The following is a 14320-nucleotide window of genomic DNA, read 5'->3' as shown; positions in this document are numbered from 1 at the left end:
TACCTGCTCAGGTTCCTCTGAGGGAGGGAAGCAGCTTCCAAAGCCCTCACTGACCCCAGCTTCAGCACGCTGACATGAACGCTCCAGCTGCCAGGACTGACTGATTCCAGCAGCACCTTTCTAGTTTGCCAAATTTCATGCCCCTTTGCTGGCACCCCGGCACGGTTCAAGGCAGCCAGAGTCACGAGGGCACAGCACTGGTAGTCAAAGGTAGGCACCACCAGCAAACAATGGGATTTCCAAGGGAGCATAACTAGCATGCCTGTGAAATGGAGTGTTCTCCTGAGCTTCTTTGCTTGCTCATGGCCTGTGAAAAAAATCAAAATCCAGAGAGATCTACGTAATCATTGTTGTGCGTAGGAAGCCTTGCCTGGGCTTTGTGCTAGGGAAAAAACTTAGCTATGGCAAAGGTGAGAGGAAAGGAGTTGCTAATTGCTGTAGGCTTCTCCTGTGATTCATTCTTTTTTCCCTCTTCTCTTTAGAATGAGGACCTCTTGAGCCCTTGCAGAATGATCCAGTGGCTCCATACATCTCTGGGAAGTGATGAGCTGGGTGCTCTCCTCTGCCAGGCACTGTTGTGGGCTGCAAGATGGAGATGCTAGAGAGATGACTGTATGATTTTGCTGATCTAACAATGGTGTGGTAAGCTGAATATGTAAAATAATGTGCACTGCAGGTGAAGCACTATCATTCTGAAAGTAAATGTTGCCAGGTAAATGAGTGTCAGGCACTGGCTACAGCAGCTGAGCCTTTGTGTCATTTGAGATTCCTATCTAAAGCATCTTCTCCCTTCTGTCCAGTGGTGTCAGCAGGGTGGCTTTCCACTGGGGTACCACTGGGGAGCCTGGCTTGGGCTGCACATGGGGATAGCCATGAGCTTGCCCTCTTCAGAGCGTCCTGAGAGAACTTCTTGCTAATTGCCTCAGGGAAATGGAAGAAAGGTCAGCAATTTTCAGTTCAGCATGGCAGGATGTGGTATTTTAGAGAAGAAGATTGTTAGCTGAGGGGCAGCTCCTCATTCTAGTGTAAATCCAGTATTGCTTCACCCACGTCCTGGCTTCAGGCCCTTAAAATTACTGCTGGGGTCAGGATGCGCCCCCGAGCATTTGCAGGTTGAGCCATTGCACAAAAATGAGTGGGTGAGTGCTGGAGGATGTGTTTGGTCAAAGGAGAGCTGCTCAGTGCATGCTGTGTGAAAAATGGAGCCTCTGAAGCCCAGGACAGGCAACTTCCCAGAAGTCTTCCTAGCAGGCAGCAGGGTGGCTGTCCTGGGCAGGCTTGCAGCACGTTTACCCCATCCCTGAAGCAAAACCAAGCTGGGCATGTCCTGCTGAACTCTGCCTAGTGCCAGCGAGACGCAGCAACTGGAGCCACATGGCACAGGGTGCTTTGCAAATGATCAGGCTGAGTTCCCCACTGCCTGCCATTCAGGAAAGCCTGTGGAAAGCAAGTGTAAAGTCCCACTGCTGTCATTTGGTAGCATCGCATTCCTTAGCACTGCTGTGTGTTTCATCAGATTAAGCAGGGGTGCTCTGAGTCCCAGGAGTTGATGTTGTCTGAGAAGGTACCCCTTAGATTTTCAGGAGGGACTTTTTCCATTTGTATTGCTATAAGTGACAGAAAATTTTACGAAATCTTGTCATCACAGGGCCAGCAGATTCTGTTCCTTTTGTTTTTTCTCCTTAGACATGCTCCAAAAGACATGCTCGGATGTGGAATGTTGGAAAATACAGAGCAGTGGGCAGACTTTCCTGGGAGAACAGTGCATAAATTCTTCCCTTTCTGGACATGTTTTACTCAGGCAACCCCTGCTTCATTTAAGTCTCTGGGAAAGGAGCGGAGCACAGGGAGAAGTCACCGTCTTAGCAAAATGGTTCTTTGCTGAGGGCTTTCTCGGCAGGGAAGCACAGCCACCTTAACACCTGCAGGCCAACAAACTCTACCAATATCCAGAAAAGCAATATCCAGGCCTTTCCCTTCCTTCCTCCCCTACACCCTGGCTGTGTACTTGCATGCTCTTTATTACAGCAATCTTGATTTACATCAGCAGGAATAGGAGTCACACATGCCTCACTTCAAAGCTCCCTCCCTGCCTGTGAGGGAGCTGCTGATAGCAGCAGATAGGGGTGTCTGCAGCTCACAAGTGAAGTGAAAGTCTGGTGAGCTGCCCAGACAGACACCACTCCGGTTTGAGTCATTACCCTTTTCCACCTGTTCTCAGCTGGATGGATGAGAAAGGATAACTCATGTTCAAACACCAGGTCAGCTGTGCCTGCCCTTGCAAAATAAACATTTGATGTCAGTGAAGAACATGAATGGGATGGTATTTCCGGTACTTCCTTTCCCTTCACGCATTTCTCGGGGGTTTTATCAAAAGTAAAGAGAGTGAATAAGATCCCAGTAGGCACTCAGACTCTGCTGGAAGCAATGATGTCCTAGTGCGCTCCACCAAGGCCTGGCAGCTGTCAGCATGGGTGGCACAGCTCCTCCACAAATCCATGCCTATGCCCCGGATGATCACAGCACAGCTGGGAAGTGATGGCTGTGAGCTGGCCACCCCCGTTCCACAAACATGGACCTGAGGGGCAAGAAGATATCAAGTATGTCACCTGCACTGGGTGCTGCCAGGTGCTGCCTGAGCCCAGTCTGTGCTGAAGGTTTTCAAAATGATGGTCAAGGCCCAGGGAAGACTAGCCAGGCTCCTGAGCCCATCTCGTCTCACTTCACTGCCAGCCTATGGAGAACAAGGTCTGGCTCAGGGCAGGTGCCAAGAGCTGTGCCTGAGCACACAGCCCCCTGCACAGGTTCCCTGCTCATCTGTAAGCTGCACCCGTTTGATCTCACCAGCCTTTGGGGCAGCTCCCTGTTCCCAGGGACCAACCTCATGGAAGAGCCGAAACAAGGACTCTCTGAGCAGCAGCTCCAGCCTGGGTGTCCTGCCAGAAAACCCCGGGTGCTGCCGGGAGCGAGCGGTGGCTCAGTAGGTGGCACTCTGCATCCACAGGGAGCCAGCACCTTCCCAAAGGTGAGCCCTGCCCTTGCAGCCCCAGCAACCGCAAGGCCCCGCTGCAGTGGGGCAGCCCAGGGGGCTGAGCCTGGCAGCCCCCCTCAAGGCTTCTCCCCCTTGCACCATGTCTGGGGTTACCCTCTGGAAGTTCATCCTGGGAACAGAATCCAAATGTCCTTCCAGTCCTGGAAGAGGGCAACGGCTAAGGTTAGTGCCTTTTCCCTCACAGCACACAGAAGAACTGGGGCTTGTGGCAGATCCCACTCAGAATGTCCTGAAATGTGTGGTATCTGCAGGGTGTTCTCTCCAAGAAACAGCCAAGCAGGGCTTGGCCAGGAGGCTGCCATTTGGGAAGAGCTCCCCTGATGTCCTACTGGAACCTCTCCATGCATAACTGGGTACCCATCACCATCTGGCTGAACTTTCTGGACTTTGGGGAGTTGTGCTGGTTGACACCAGGCCGCCCTTTCTTCTTCAAGCTCACAGAGAGGACTAGCAAGAGGAAGTTGATGAAATGACAACTTCAAAGCATGGCAAGCCAAACTCCTCACTGCTGGCAGTCAGTGAGATGAAGCTATCAGCTGGAGACTGGAGAGGAGAGGGCACACGGTGAGTCAGCTGCTGGATATGCTGTGTTTGGTCTCCAAACAGTGCAGGTAACACGGGCAATTGCACTTGGGACATGCAACCTTTCCCCCGCTAAGCCTCTTCCAATTGCTCAGCAGTTTGCTAAGCGCAGCAAACGGGACTGGAATGTTCAGTGCTCAGTATATTTCTCAGACTAGGCTTAAAAAAATGAAAATGTTTCCTGTGAATCTCTGATATAAAAAAAATGGGAGAAATATTTTGTTTTAATAGCTGAAGAAAAGAAAATTTTTGGGGGAAGCTGTGGTGCCTGGCTGAGGAAGCCAGGCTTGAGCACAGCAGGAAGAGGGAGGAAGAGAGGGAGGATTCCTGGCTGACAAACCTTGCTTTAGCCGTTCTTAAATCACCAACCTCATGTTTCAGTAGAAGAGACCCCAAACCCCAAAGTCTCTACCTCTGGAGAAACTCCCCTCACATGCAAATGATTTCTGTGAACTCCAGGCACTGAGGCTTACAGAGGTCTTGCAGGAAGGGAAATTCCAGTCCAAGGGGGAAAGGAGGAACCCTGTGAATCCCCTGACTATCTCCCAAATAGCCCAGGAGCTGCTTGTTGACTGCCTGCAGAGCTCTCTGACATGGGGTTGCAGTGATGAGCAGGATTTGCCTTTTCTCTGCTGTACCTCTGAGGACAGGCAACAAAGGGGAAACACGACAAAAACCCCAGAAGTAAAGCTGTCAGCTCATGCCAGCGGTTTCAGACAGTTTCCATTGTGCAAAAGGGCAGTCAAAGGTTTGCTGGAGCTGTCTGGGTCATCTTAACAACTGAGTGACTGATTCAGCATCTTCTTTTCCAGACCTCTTCAGCATTGCCTCTCAGAATTGGCGTGACATGGCAAAGGCACCAGGAACCACATATCGTGTGTGTGCCCGTGGAAGAAGGGAGAAGGTTCAATGACTGAACCACTTGGATCTCTGCCACCTCGAGCAAAGGCTACATCAGCTTCCTGAGCTGTGAGTAACATTATGTCCTCTCTCAGTTAAAAGGTCCAGATCCTGCTTTCCCAAGGCAGAAGTGCTGCCTGCTGCCCTCCCAGCCTGCTGTGCCATGGGGCCGAAGCAGGGGGTACCAGTGCCTTCATCCTTGACTCCCTGGGCTTCTCTGGGTTCCTATGCTAGACCAGCACATTACAACCTGCTGCCCCAGTTCTTCTCCCCTCAAAGCAGCAGTTCCTTCTACAACTACCTGAAAGGAGGTAGTAGCGATGTGGAGCACCCGGTCTCTTCTGCTGTGCCTGCAGTGAGAGTACTAAAAGAAGTGGCCTTAAGAGAGACCGGATTAGATACTAGAAGAATGTTTTCACCGTTTGGGTGCTCAGGCACTGGAATTGTTCACCCAAGGAGGTGATGGACTCGCCATCCCTGGAGGTGTTCAAGAAGCATCTGGATCTGGCACCGGGCAATGTGGTTCAGTGGTTTGGGGGTTACAGTGGCAGTGCTGGGTTGATGGTTGGACTTGGTGGTGTTACAGGTCCCTTCCAACCTTGGTAGTTTGGGAATCTTTCAGCAGGTGTGCTTCCCGCTTCTTCACAGGGAAGGTGCCAAGAGCTGTGCCTGAGCACACAGCCCCCTGCATAGGTTCCCTGCTCATCTGTAAGCTGCACCCGTTTGGTCTCGCCAGCCTTTGGGGCAGCTCCCTGTTCCCTGGGACCAGCCTCATGGAAGAGGTTCTTCACACAGCAGCTCCGGGGAGTGCACCTCGGGGCAGGTGTGCTATGGGCAGCTGTGCGCGGCAGTGCCCCCGAGGAGCACATCTGACCCTGCCCGCTGGGTGGGTGCTGCCGCTTACTCAGCCCTTACTCATGAGCCGCTCCGGGAGACGCAACCAGCGAGGCGAGGGGGGGTCATTCCCGGGTTTATCGCTGGAAAACACTTCTCGGGGAGATGCGGGGAGAGCAAGGAGCACGGAGCCAGCCGACAGACGGGTGTGCCCGCAATAACTCGGCGCGGTCCCGACTCCGTGCTCCCCGCGGGATCCACGCTGCCCAGGGAAGCTGTGGGTGCCCGATCCCTAGAGGTGCTCAAGGCCAAGCTGGTGGGACGGGGTTTGGAGCGACCTGTTCTAGTAGAAGGTGCCCTTGGCCGTGGCAGGGGGTGGAATGAGGTGGTATTCAATGTCCTTTGCAAAAAAAAAAAAAAAAAAAATCATTGTGAGAGTCTGTGTTTCTATCAGTCTGTGATTCTGGGATTCTAGGATCCCGCCCCGCTCCGCCCCGCCCCTCTGACGCCGCTCCACGTCCGCGCCCCCAGCTCCAGCCGCCCATAAAGTGGGCGGCGGCGGCAGGCGGCTCCTCATGGAGCGCTGTGCGCCGCTGGCACCTGTTGTGCTACGGCGACTCCTTTCCCCTTCCTTCCCTCAGTGTCTCAGTCGCCACCCGCCCCGGGACGGACGATGAGGGCCGTGGTGCTGATGGCGGCGCTGGCCGTGCTGGCAGGTGCGGGATTCGGGGGAGACGAGACCGGGATTCGGGGGGACCGCGCTCGCTGCTGAGGGCGGGGAGGGGGGCTCACGCCTGAGGGCAGCCCGCGCGCGGCGGCCGCGGGCGGGAAGGCGCTGAGGCGCGTGAGGGCCCCGCGGGCGGTGAGGGGCCCCGCGGTGCCGCGCTCGGCGGCGACCCCTCTGCCCGCCCCCGCCGCCGCTCACGCCGCCCTTTTCCCTTCCCTCAAAGCGAGCCCTGCGGCCGCCGGGTCCTCGCCCAACGCCACGGAGCCGCAGCGGCACGAGGAGCGGGAGCCCGGGAGCCGCGAGGGCGAGCCCGTGCCGGGTCCCGACTACGAGGAGGATGAGGAGGAGTACGAGGAGGCGCCGCCCGTGCACCAGTACATCGTGGACGACTTGATCCGAGGTGAGTCGGCGGCGCTGGGACGGGGATCTCGCGACTTGCGAGTCCCAGCTTAACGCCTTTTCTTGTAAACGCTGCAATGCTTAGCTCGTCGACTTTGGAGCAAAAAACGTGCTTGTGCTTGGAGCTGCTGCTTTGGAAATAGCTGTCAGGGGTGGAAACCTAGCGTGCATGTGCCCAGGGTGTGTGGAAGCGATCGGCCAGCCGGTAGGTTGCTGTGTGGAGCTGTATTTCTGATAAACCTCACAGGAGGACTGTAGCGACCACCTGCTTAGTGTAGAAGCACCAGTGGAGTTTATAGGTGCTCTTCGGCCCTAAAGGTTTGTTTTACATCAAGCTGTCTGTCTTGCTGCAAGAATTTTTCTGGGTAATTTTTGATGGTGGCTTATTTGGGTTAGAGTCAACTGAAATTTTCTTGGGAAAGCAGATACTTAAATCCCTTAAGCGGCCACAGGAAAGTTTGTTAAGCATCTTTAGGCCAACGCTTCACTGTCTATAGCTGTTGTGTGTATTTATTGTAATTTTCCCACTTGCTGAGCAGTGAGGAGATCTCAGCAGTCCGCCTTACTGTGGGAATGGGAGTATTTTATTGGTTCTGGGCTGAGTGTAGATGCAGTACAAGCCAGGTATCTACAAGTGATTTGAACCTCCAAAGGTGTGAGTAGGCTGGTCCCGTTGCCTCCAGGGTGAATCTGACTACTGATTTTCCTGCAGAAGCACCCCGAGACTTGAATGTGACTAAAAGACCTCTTAAATTGAGAACACGCTCACTGTGGTCACTTAAGGGAATTGGTGGACTTCTGCTGAAGTTCCCTGTGAAGGTCTCTGGGGAGCCGCACCTGTTGGTGTTATCTAGCAGCTTAGCCTGTCAAACTACTGGCTTGGTGACTGAAGTGTTGTGTTAACTGCACAGAAACCAGACTTGTTACCTAAGGTGGTTGGTTTGTAGACCAGCTCCTCTGCTTGGCGTGAGGTTTATCTGTGGATAAACCTTGAAGCTGTTATGATTCAGCTGTGGATGGCTTTCCTGGCCGTGCAGCCTGCAGACAGGGACACAGAGATGGAGCTGACAAGCTGAGCCTGGGAGAGGGAGGCAGGGAAGCAGCCTCAATTATGAAAGCGCGAACCTAAAGATCAAGTCAGACGGGATGGAACAGGGGCCTTTGTCTGTCAGGAGTCGGCTCACACTTCCAGGCACAGGAAACCTTGCTGCAGGAACGGTGTACCTTGTTTGCATATTAATATAGCTCATACGGTTTTAATCAGACTTCTGGTTGCTGAAGGCATTTTTGCTTTTAAGTAACTTCAAGCCAGGCTTGTTGCTCTAGAAGTGAAAATGATCAGCTGTCTAGACAACAGTGACCTACACCTTGTTTCTTTGAATGGGCTCTCAGCACCAGAAATACAGGGTTAGGAAGTAGTTAGATCCAGTTATGCCCTATTGTGGTGACTGCCTGTATGCATAGAGCTGTGGCTAAAATATTAATCACCCAAAAATGATTTTCATTAGGTCTTCAGAGCACAAGAGCAAAACTGAAGCTTGTTGTAAATAGCTCTGCTGTTTCCTAGGCCCTATTTAAATCCCCCGGGTAACTGTTGCTCCTGAGCAGCCCTGCTGCACTGTCGGGGCCGGTTTAGGGCTAGCAGTGCAGGGGGAGGGTTCTTGCAAAAGCTTGCTATGCCATTAGCCCAAAGTAGTGCTATTGAACTTGGATTGCTGCATGGGACAGCTCTGGAGCTTCTGACCCTCAGTCAGCGGTTGGTTTGTTCTCCTCAGCGAAAGGAATGTGATTGCCCTTCCTTAGATCCAAGGGCTACTAAGTCACCAGGATTTTAAACCACACTCTTCTAGAGGTTAGTCCTAATTGAGATAATGAGGGGCAGCAGTAAGCGGCAGAATAAATGGTCTGACTGTGGCAGACTCTTGCCTTCACTCCTTCTCTGCACTCAGCATCTCTCACAAAGTAGAAGAACTGGAAAGGAACTCTCTCCTTCTGAAGACAGCACAGCAGGTTGTTTAGGAGGAGCGAGTATGCCAACCGGGATAGCAAGCTGCTTTGCCTCGGCAAGTGCCCAGGACTATCTAGCGAGTTACAGTGCCTTTCATCACTGATGCAAATGGAGAGTTTAGAGACATTAGCCAGGCACCTGAGTCCATATAAAACTAGAGGATGGCTTGGCTTAGCACGAACTCCCTGTTCTTTACAGGCCTTTGCTTGAAACTGCTCTCAAGTGCTCTCAAGTGTCTTAGGCTATGAAATGCTACAGTCCTGCATCTCTGCTGCTTTTCATCTTTGGTGGCTCTTGGTTCATCTGCTCCTACTGCCTCTGGTCTGCATGGCACAGGACTTAAGGGTAGCAGAGTTGTGCTTCACTGAGTTGCTGAGCTTGCTGCCTTTGTGCTGGGTGTGAGATGCCCAGCAGCATTCTCACTTGCATCCTGTGCTTCCTGGTCACAGATTCTCCTGTGGTGATGGTTCTCCTTGCTCTCACCGAATTCTTCAATTCAATTTTCTCAGAATTGTGCTTTCTAGCACTTCTATACCAAGTCATCGTGTCCTCTTTTCAGTTGAACCTGTGGTTAAACCCAAGCCAGCAAAGAGGGGGGGAGAGAAGAATGCTGGCAAATCAAGAAGAAAGAAAAACAGAGGGAAAAACAAGAAGAAAGGGACACCCTGTGAAATGGAATACAAAAACTTTTGCATCCATGGAGAATGCATATACCGAGAACATCTCCAGATGGTGACCTGCAAGTAAGTTACTTGTAGCTTGTGAGTTAGGTGTCATTGCCATGAGACAGAGGCATATGAGGGCTCACAGGAAAAATCAGTGTCAACTTGGTATAGGTCCGTCTCCTGCCGTATTTTGACTGAGAATCTTTCTGCCGTGTAAATTAAGTGATGATGGAATCTGAGATGCATAACAAGCCACTGAACTCATCAGTTGGTCATAAACTCAAACCAAAAGAATGAAAAGGCGTGTCTTTCTGGAACATCACACCCAAACTAATCTTGACTTGTTGAAATGCTGACAAACCTTGTGCTAGAGCAGTGACTGCATTTCACGAACCTGCTCTGAAGTGAACACCTTAAGATTCATGGGAAACTCGGATCATGTCTAAGTCAGGTCTGAGTATGTGTGGGTGTCCTTGGCTCCAGACAGCACAAGAGCTGATAAGAACTTGTGTTAATATTTACTTGCAGGTGTCATCAGGATTTTTTTGGTGAGCGCTGTGGTGAACAGTTCATGAAGACTCAAAAGAAGAATGATGTGGCAGACTACTCAAAGACTGTGTTGGTAGTGGTAGCTGTGCTGCTCTCAAGCGTCAGCTTCATTACTGTACTTATCATTGTGATAGTGCAGTAAGTATTATCCTCTTTGGTGTCTGTCTTCCTTAAGTGTGAGTGGGACCTGTGCCCAATAACCCCAGAATGTACATGGCTCATCTGAATTACCTTTGTGAAAAGCAACTGGAAGGGATGAATTCTTATCCCAGCTTGGATATGTCTGAAGGGTAGAAGCAAGGTCCGTGACACTTATATTGTAAACCAAGAGCCTTTCTGCTCTTGCCAGGGTAGTTAGAGTGCTGCAGAACAACAGCAGGAAGCCCAGAAGGAGCATTAATGCTGACGCAGCACTGCCTTCCCTAATCCTGATGGAGAAACCTGCAAGCAGCAGTGTGATAGCCTCATGCATGGCTATTAGCCAGCAGCTGCATGCACAGGTGGAGAGTAGGAAATTTGGTAATTTATTAAGCCCATTTGTTAATGGATGTTGCTGGGCTTAAATGCTTACACTTGGAGGGGAGGCAAATGCTGGTGGTCCCAAATTCTGCTTGCTGTTAATAGGAAGGGAACACTATTTCAGCTGAACCAGCTGCTGCAGGTCAATGTTGGTGGGTTGTCAGAATCTGGGGTCCTGGTGAGAATAAATTCAAAGAGCTTTCCTGGGTATGTGTTTCAAATCATATAACAAACTGAATACAAACAGTCCTGCAGTTCTGTCACTGCAGCTCCAGCACCATAGAGCTTGGGATATTATAGTAACTCCAAGGTTCAGTCTAATTTTAGATCTTGATGAAGCACATCATCTGAATTGGGTACGTGCTGTACCTTTTCCTGCAATTCAGGAAACAAGGAGCGCTTTGTCATTTCAGTGTTGCTTCATATTTAACTCTGAACTTGAAGAATGCTGGGATGAACACTTGTTCTCTGAACACTGCCTCATTCCTAGGAGAGATAACCAGTTCTGTAGTGCTCTAAGAGCCAATGATTATTGGTAGTTTCTGAAGTGCATTTGCTTCATGTTCTGAACTCTCACAAGGTGGGAGCATGCTAATCTGTACCCTCTCCAGAGAAGCTGCTTGGAATAGTCACTAGAAAACACTGGAGAAACTGGGAGGAAATCAGTAAGGGGCTTCCTTATTATGTATTCAAGGGACGAGGACCAGATTTGAAGCCTGCGGGGCTCTGCTGTGGAGAGGAGGAAGGCAGTGTGGTCTCTGCAGCTATAAGCTCAAGCTGCTAGGAAATCTGTCACCCAGAAAGTCTCCTCATGCTTTGCTCAGTCACAGCAATAACTTCTCTCCATCTTGCTCCCTAATCTAGTTTAAGACAAGAAGTTCTATCTTTGTGGCACAAGTGTTGACATCTAGTTCAGGGGTTCCTTGATTTTATCAGAGGATACTGTTTGATGCTGAATGCTTAAAAACTGTCTTGCTTGAAACTCCCTGATGCCAAGGAGTTGCTTGAGGATTCAAAACATCAGTCTAAATGCTGCAGAGGATGGGGAAGCTGGTGACAACAGGATGTGCATCAGGGTTCAAAATTATCTCTAACATGCCATAATTCCACAGGGTCAGGAAAAAGTGTCCTCAGTATGAAGAGAAAGAAGAAAGGAAAAAACTCCGACAAGAAAACAGAAATGGCCATGTTGGTGTGTAAATGGGGAGAAAACAGGTATGAATGCTGATTTCAAACACCTTTCAGTCCTTCCGGGTTGTATGGGAATTGCATGCTTGTTTTGCAAAGCTAGTGTTTGCTTTTCATGCTCCAGGTGTCTTGAAACACGTAGGTTACATGTGAGCAGCTGGCTTGGTTTTCTCAAAACCACCTTGAGTTGTACAAGTTGTTCAACAGCTCTGTTAATTTTCTGACTGTTGTTAAAGACCAGGTGAGGCTGGGAAGCTGTATTGAGATAAGTGGAACTGTGAAGAAAAAGTTTTGAATATTCGGACAGAGGCAGATGTAGTGCAGGAAACAGCGGTAGACTTCAGTAATGGAAGATGGTGCCACAGCATCATCACCTCTTAGAAGAAAAGTACTGAGCATTTTCATACCTTTTCTGCAATGAGAGTTTCAGGAAGTTTCTGGTGCTCAGAAGCTGCAGACCAAAAAGAAGCTGTGAGTTCTGTGAGCACTACAGATTGCCGCTCAGTCAAGTTTCATACTATCACAGTGACTGAGGCCCAGAGCTCATTGGCATATGTGGATTGCTCCTGGACGTGATCTAGTGGATTTTACTGAGCAGGCAAGTTGGTCTTTTCTGAGGCCAGGCGTATGTAACAGCAGACTCAAGGACCACTACTGGAAAGGAGTTACACTACAAGCTGAGGAGGAAGCCATCAAAGATAGTCCTGAAAAATTCTGCCACATCTGTGAAGTTTTGCTTTGCCACATGTCAGCTATAGATGTTTTCTAGCTTTGTCCAGTGACAATTGGGGCGTTTTGCTCAAAGCTTACTTGAAGCTGAAGAGTGTCTGGCAGTGTCCTTAGATGTGTGCACATCCTTAAACTACCTGCCTTGCTCAGTGGTTTGCCATGGTGCTAGCACAGGGTGCTTGTGTCTTGGGTGGTGATTAATGTGCCTGGTCTGCCCGTTACAGAGCAATTCTGAAGTGGCCATTGCCAAGCTGCAGGGTACCTCTGGCTACCTGACACATCCACCTGGACACTGTGGGCTGGAGCTGTTGCCACTAAGCCCTGATTCATCAAGAGAGAGGCTGCTGCAAGGAGATGTCAACAGGCCACTTGCTGCTGAATCACTTGCTGAGGAGACCAGTTATCACTGCATCTTGGCACAATGATGTGGAAGGAGCTGGCTCATTGGAGGACAGTACCTGTTATCAAGACCTGCTGGAGACTACTGCTACTGAGCCTTCTCTCTCTGCTAGAGCTCCAGTCTCAGCGGCTGTGTGGATGGACTTTGTTCTCTTAGCAAGTCTCCTTTGGCAGCTCTAACTCTGAGGGGGAGAACCTGTTACTGCTTTCAGGACCGGGTAGAAGGGAGAAAATTCCCTTCCTTCCCTCTACCAAAGTGAGAAAGGGAAGAGGTTGGGATGGCTTCTCTCCCTAGACCTCAGTGGACGAAAAACCTAATTCTGTTGTCACTGTGCTTCCTGTCCATATTGGCTTCCAAGAGCTTCATCTGTAGTTGTGACTTGCAGGGCGTTGGTGACAGATCTTTGTCAGCCGCACCTGGGCTGTGTTACTGTGTGTGTGGAAGTAATCCCTCCGAGTTCTGTGGGACTCGTGGTGTGAGTGGAGCTGTCCATTTGCGTGTGTGCTAGCCCAAGTTAATATTAGTCTCCTCAGGATGCTGGACAGTGGATGCAAGATTGGAAGCTTTGTATCTAAAGGAAAAGATCCATGCTCCAACCAACTGATAAGGCTGGAGCCATCTCTTCTAAACACAAAGCTACTTCTGTTAAACAGATACTTGTTGCTGCTTTAAGCAGTGCTTAAATACAAAATGATTCACATCAGATCCCATCAGTTTAACTTGACTAAGAACCTGTTCCTTTGAAGAATTTAATTCAGGCACTGATGCTTTGCAAGCAGTGGGTCTCCTGCACTCTACCTTCAGGCATGAAGAACTCATCTTACCTCAATCTTTTCTGACCCAGGTGTCCTTGGTTTCTTAACTGTCCATGCAGTCTTGAGTACAGAGTATTATTTGAGTTCAGTTTCTGCTTGGAAGAGTGACTATTTTCTGTATAAACAGAGCATAATTCTTCTGGTAGCAGAGAAACACCATTAATTGTCAAGTTGTATCTGTAAATGTGTAAATATTTATTACTATATTTAATATTTAATGTTTCCATAACAAACTTATTTATTTTATAATTAAACTTTTTACATAACCTAATAATGGTAAGGGTTTTTTTCTTGCTCTCAGGAGTACATGTAAACAGTTGAAATTAGAGCTTGGTTTCTCCTCAAAGCAAGAATTTCAACACTTGTGAGCACTAAGTACTGCTGTGAAGATCTGCAACTGTGTGCCAGGCATGGGCTTGGTGCTCTTACAAGAGTGCAAGCTGTTTGTAAACAAGAGGTATAAATGCAAGTACCTGTTTGGGTAAGAAATGCATTTCATTCAGCTAAGAGGGATCTAGTTCTTGAATTAGGGCGAGGCTAAGTCAGCTATCTCATTGGCAGTGAAACCTCAAACTGAGGTTTGAGCAAATGTAGCCCTTTGCACTTGAGTCAAGAGTCGGAATACTGAATGGCAAGAGCCTTTCATCTCTGTGCAGACGGAGAGAATTTGGTCAGCAGCTTGAAACCTGGTCCTAAATAAAGGAGGAAAAGCAGCATAGCCTCAGGCCAGTTACTCCCTAAGCAGAAAGGGAGCCTTCACCTCCACTGTCCGCTTTGAATTTCTTTTCTTCTTTGGTATTTATTAGTCCAACTTTGTGTTAATGTTTCATCTAAGCACTTCTAGCAGTGAGCTGGGGTTTAAGTTCAGATTTGCATAATAAAAAAGTTTCAAGGAGGAGAGTTTGGCTTTATACAGTTAAAAATAAGGGGATGGAGAAGATTGTTTTGAGGCC

At 49.6% G+C, this 14320-nt stretch overlaps 1 protein-coding gene across 1 annotated transcript; it reads left to right on the top strand.

Moving 5' to 3' along the window:
- Window positions 1-5930: 5930 nt before the first annotated feature.
- Window positions 5931-12861, top strand: AREG (amphiregulin). The gene is made up of 6 exons (XM_021529578.2): window positions 5931-6084; window positions 6319-6495; window positions 9062-9245; window positions 9696-9854; window positions 11348-11450; window positions 12377-12861. The coding sequence occupies exons 1-5, from the start codon at window positions 6042-6044 to the stop codon at window positions 11433-11435; spliced, it is 651 nt and encodes a 216-aa protein (XP_021385253.1). The 5' UTR covers window positions 5931-6041; the 3' UTR covers window positions 11436-11450; window positions 12377-12861.
- The last annotated feature ends 1459 nt before the right edge of the window (window positions 12862-14320 follow it).

The sequence above is a fragment of the Lonchura striata genome, chromosome 4 (genome assembly GCF_046129695.1).
Source record: "Lonchura striata isolate bLonStr1 chromosome 4, bLonStr1.mat, whole genome shotgun sequence".
Lineage (NCBI taxonomy): Eukaryota > Metazoa > Chordata > Aves > Passeriformes > Estrildidae > Lonchura > Lonchura striata.
This window is presented reverse-complemented; position numbering and strand designations above follow the sequence as displayed.

Coding starts and splice junctions, on each gene's coding strand:
- AREG (XM_021529578.2), top strand. CDS start 6,042: ATGAGGGCCGTGGTGCTGATGGCGGCGCTGGCCGTGCTGGCAG. Junction 6,496..9,061: donor CGTGGACGACTTGATCCGAG/GTGAGTCGGCGG, acceptor TCCTCTTTTCAG/TTGAACCTGTGGTTAAACCC. Junction 9,855..11,347: donor CTTATCATTGTGATAGTGCA/GTAAGTATTATC, acceptor ATAATTCCACAG/GGTCAGGAAAAAGTGTCCTC.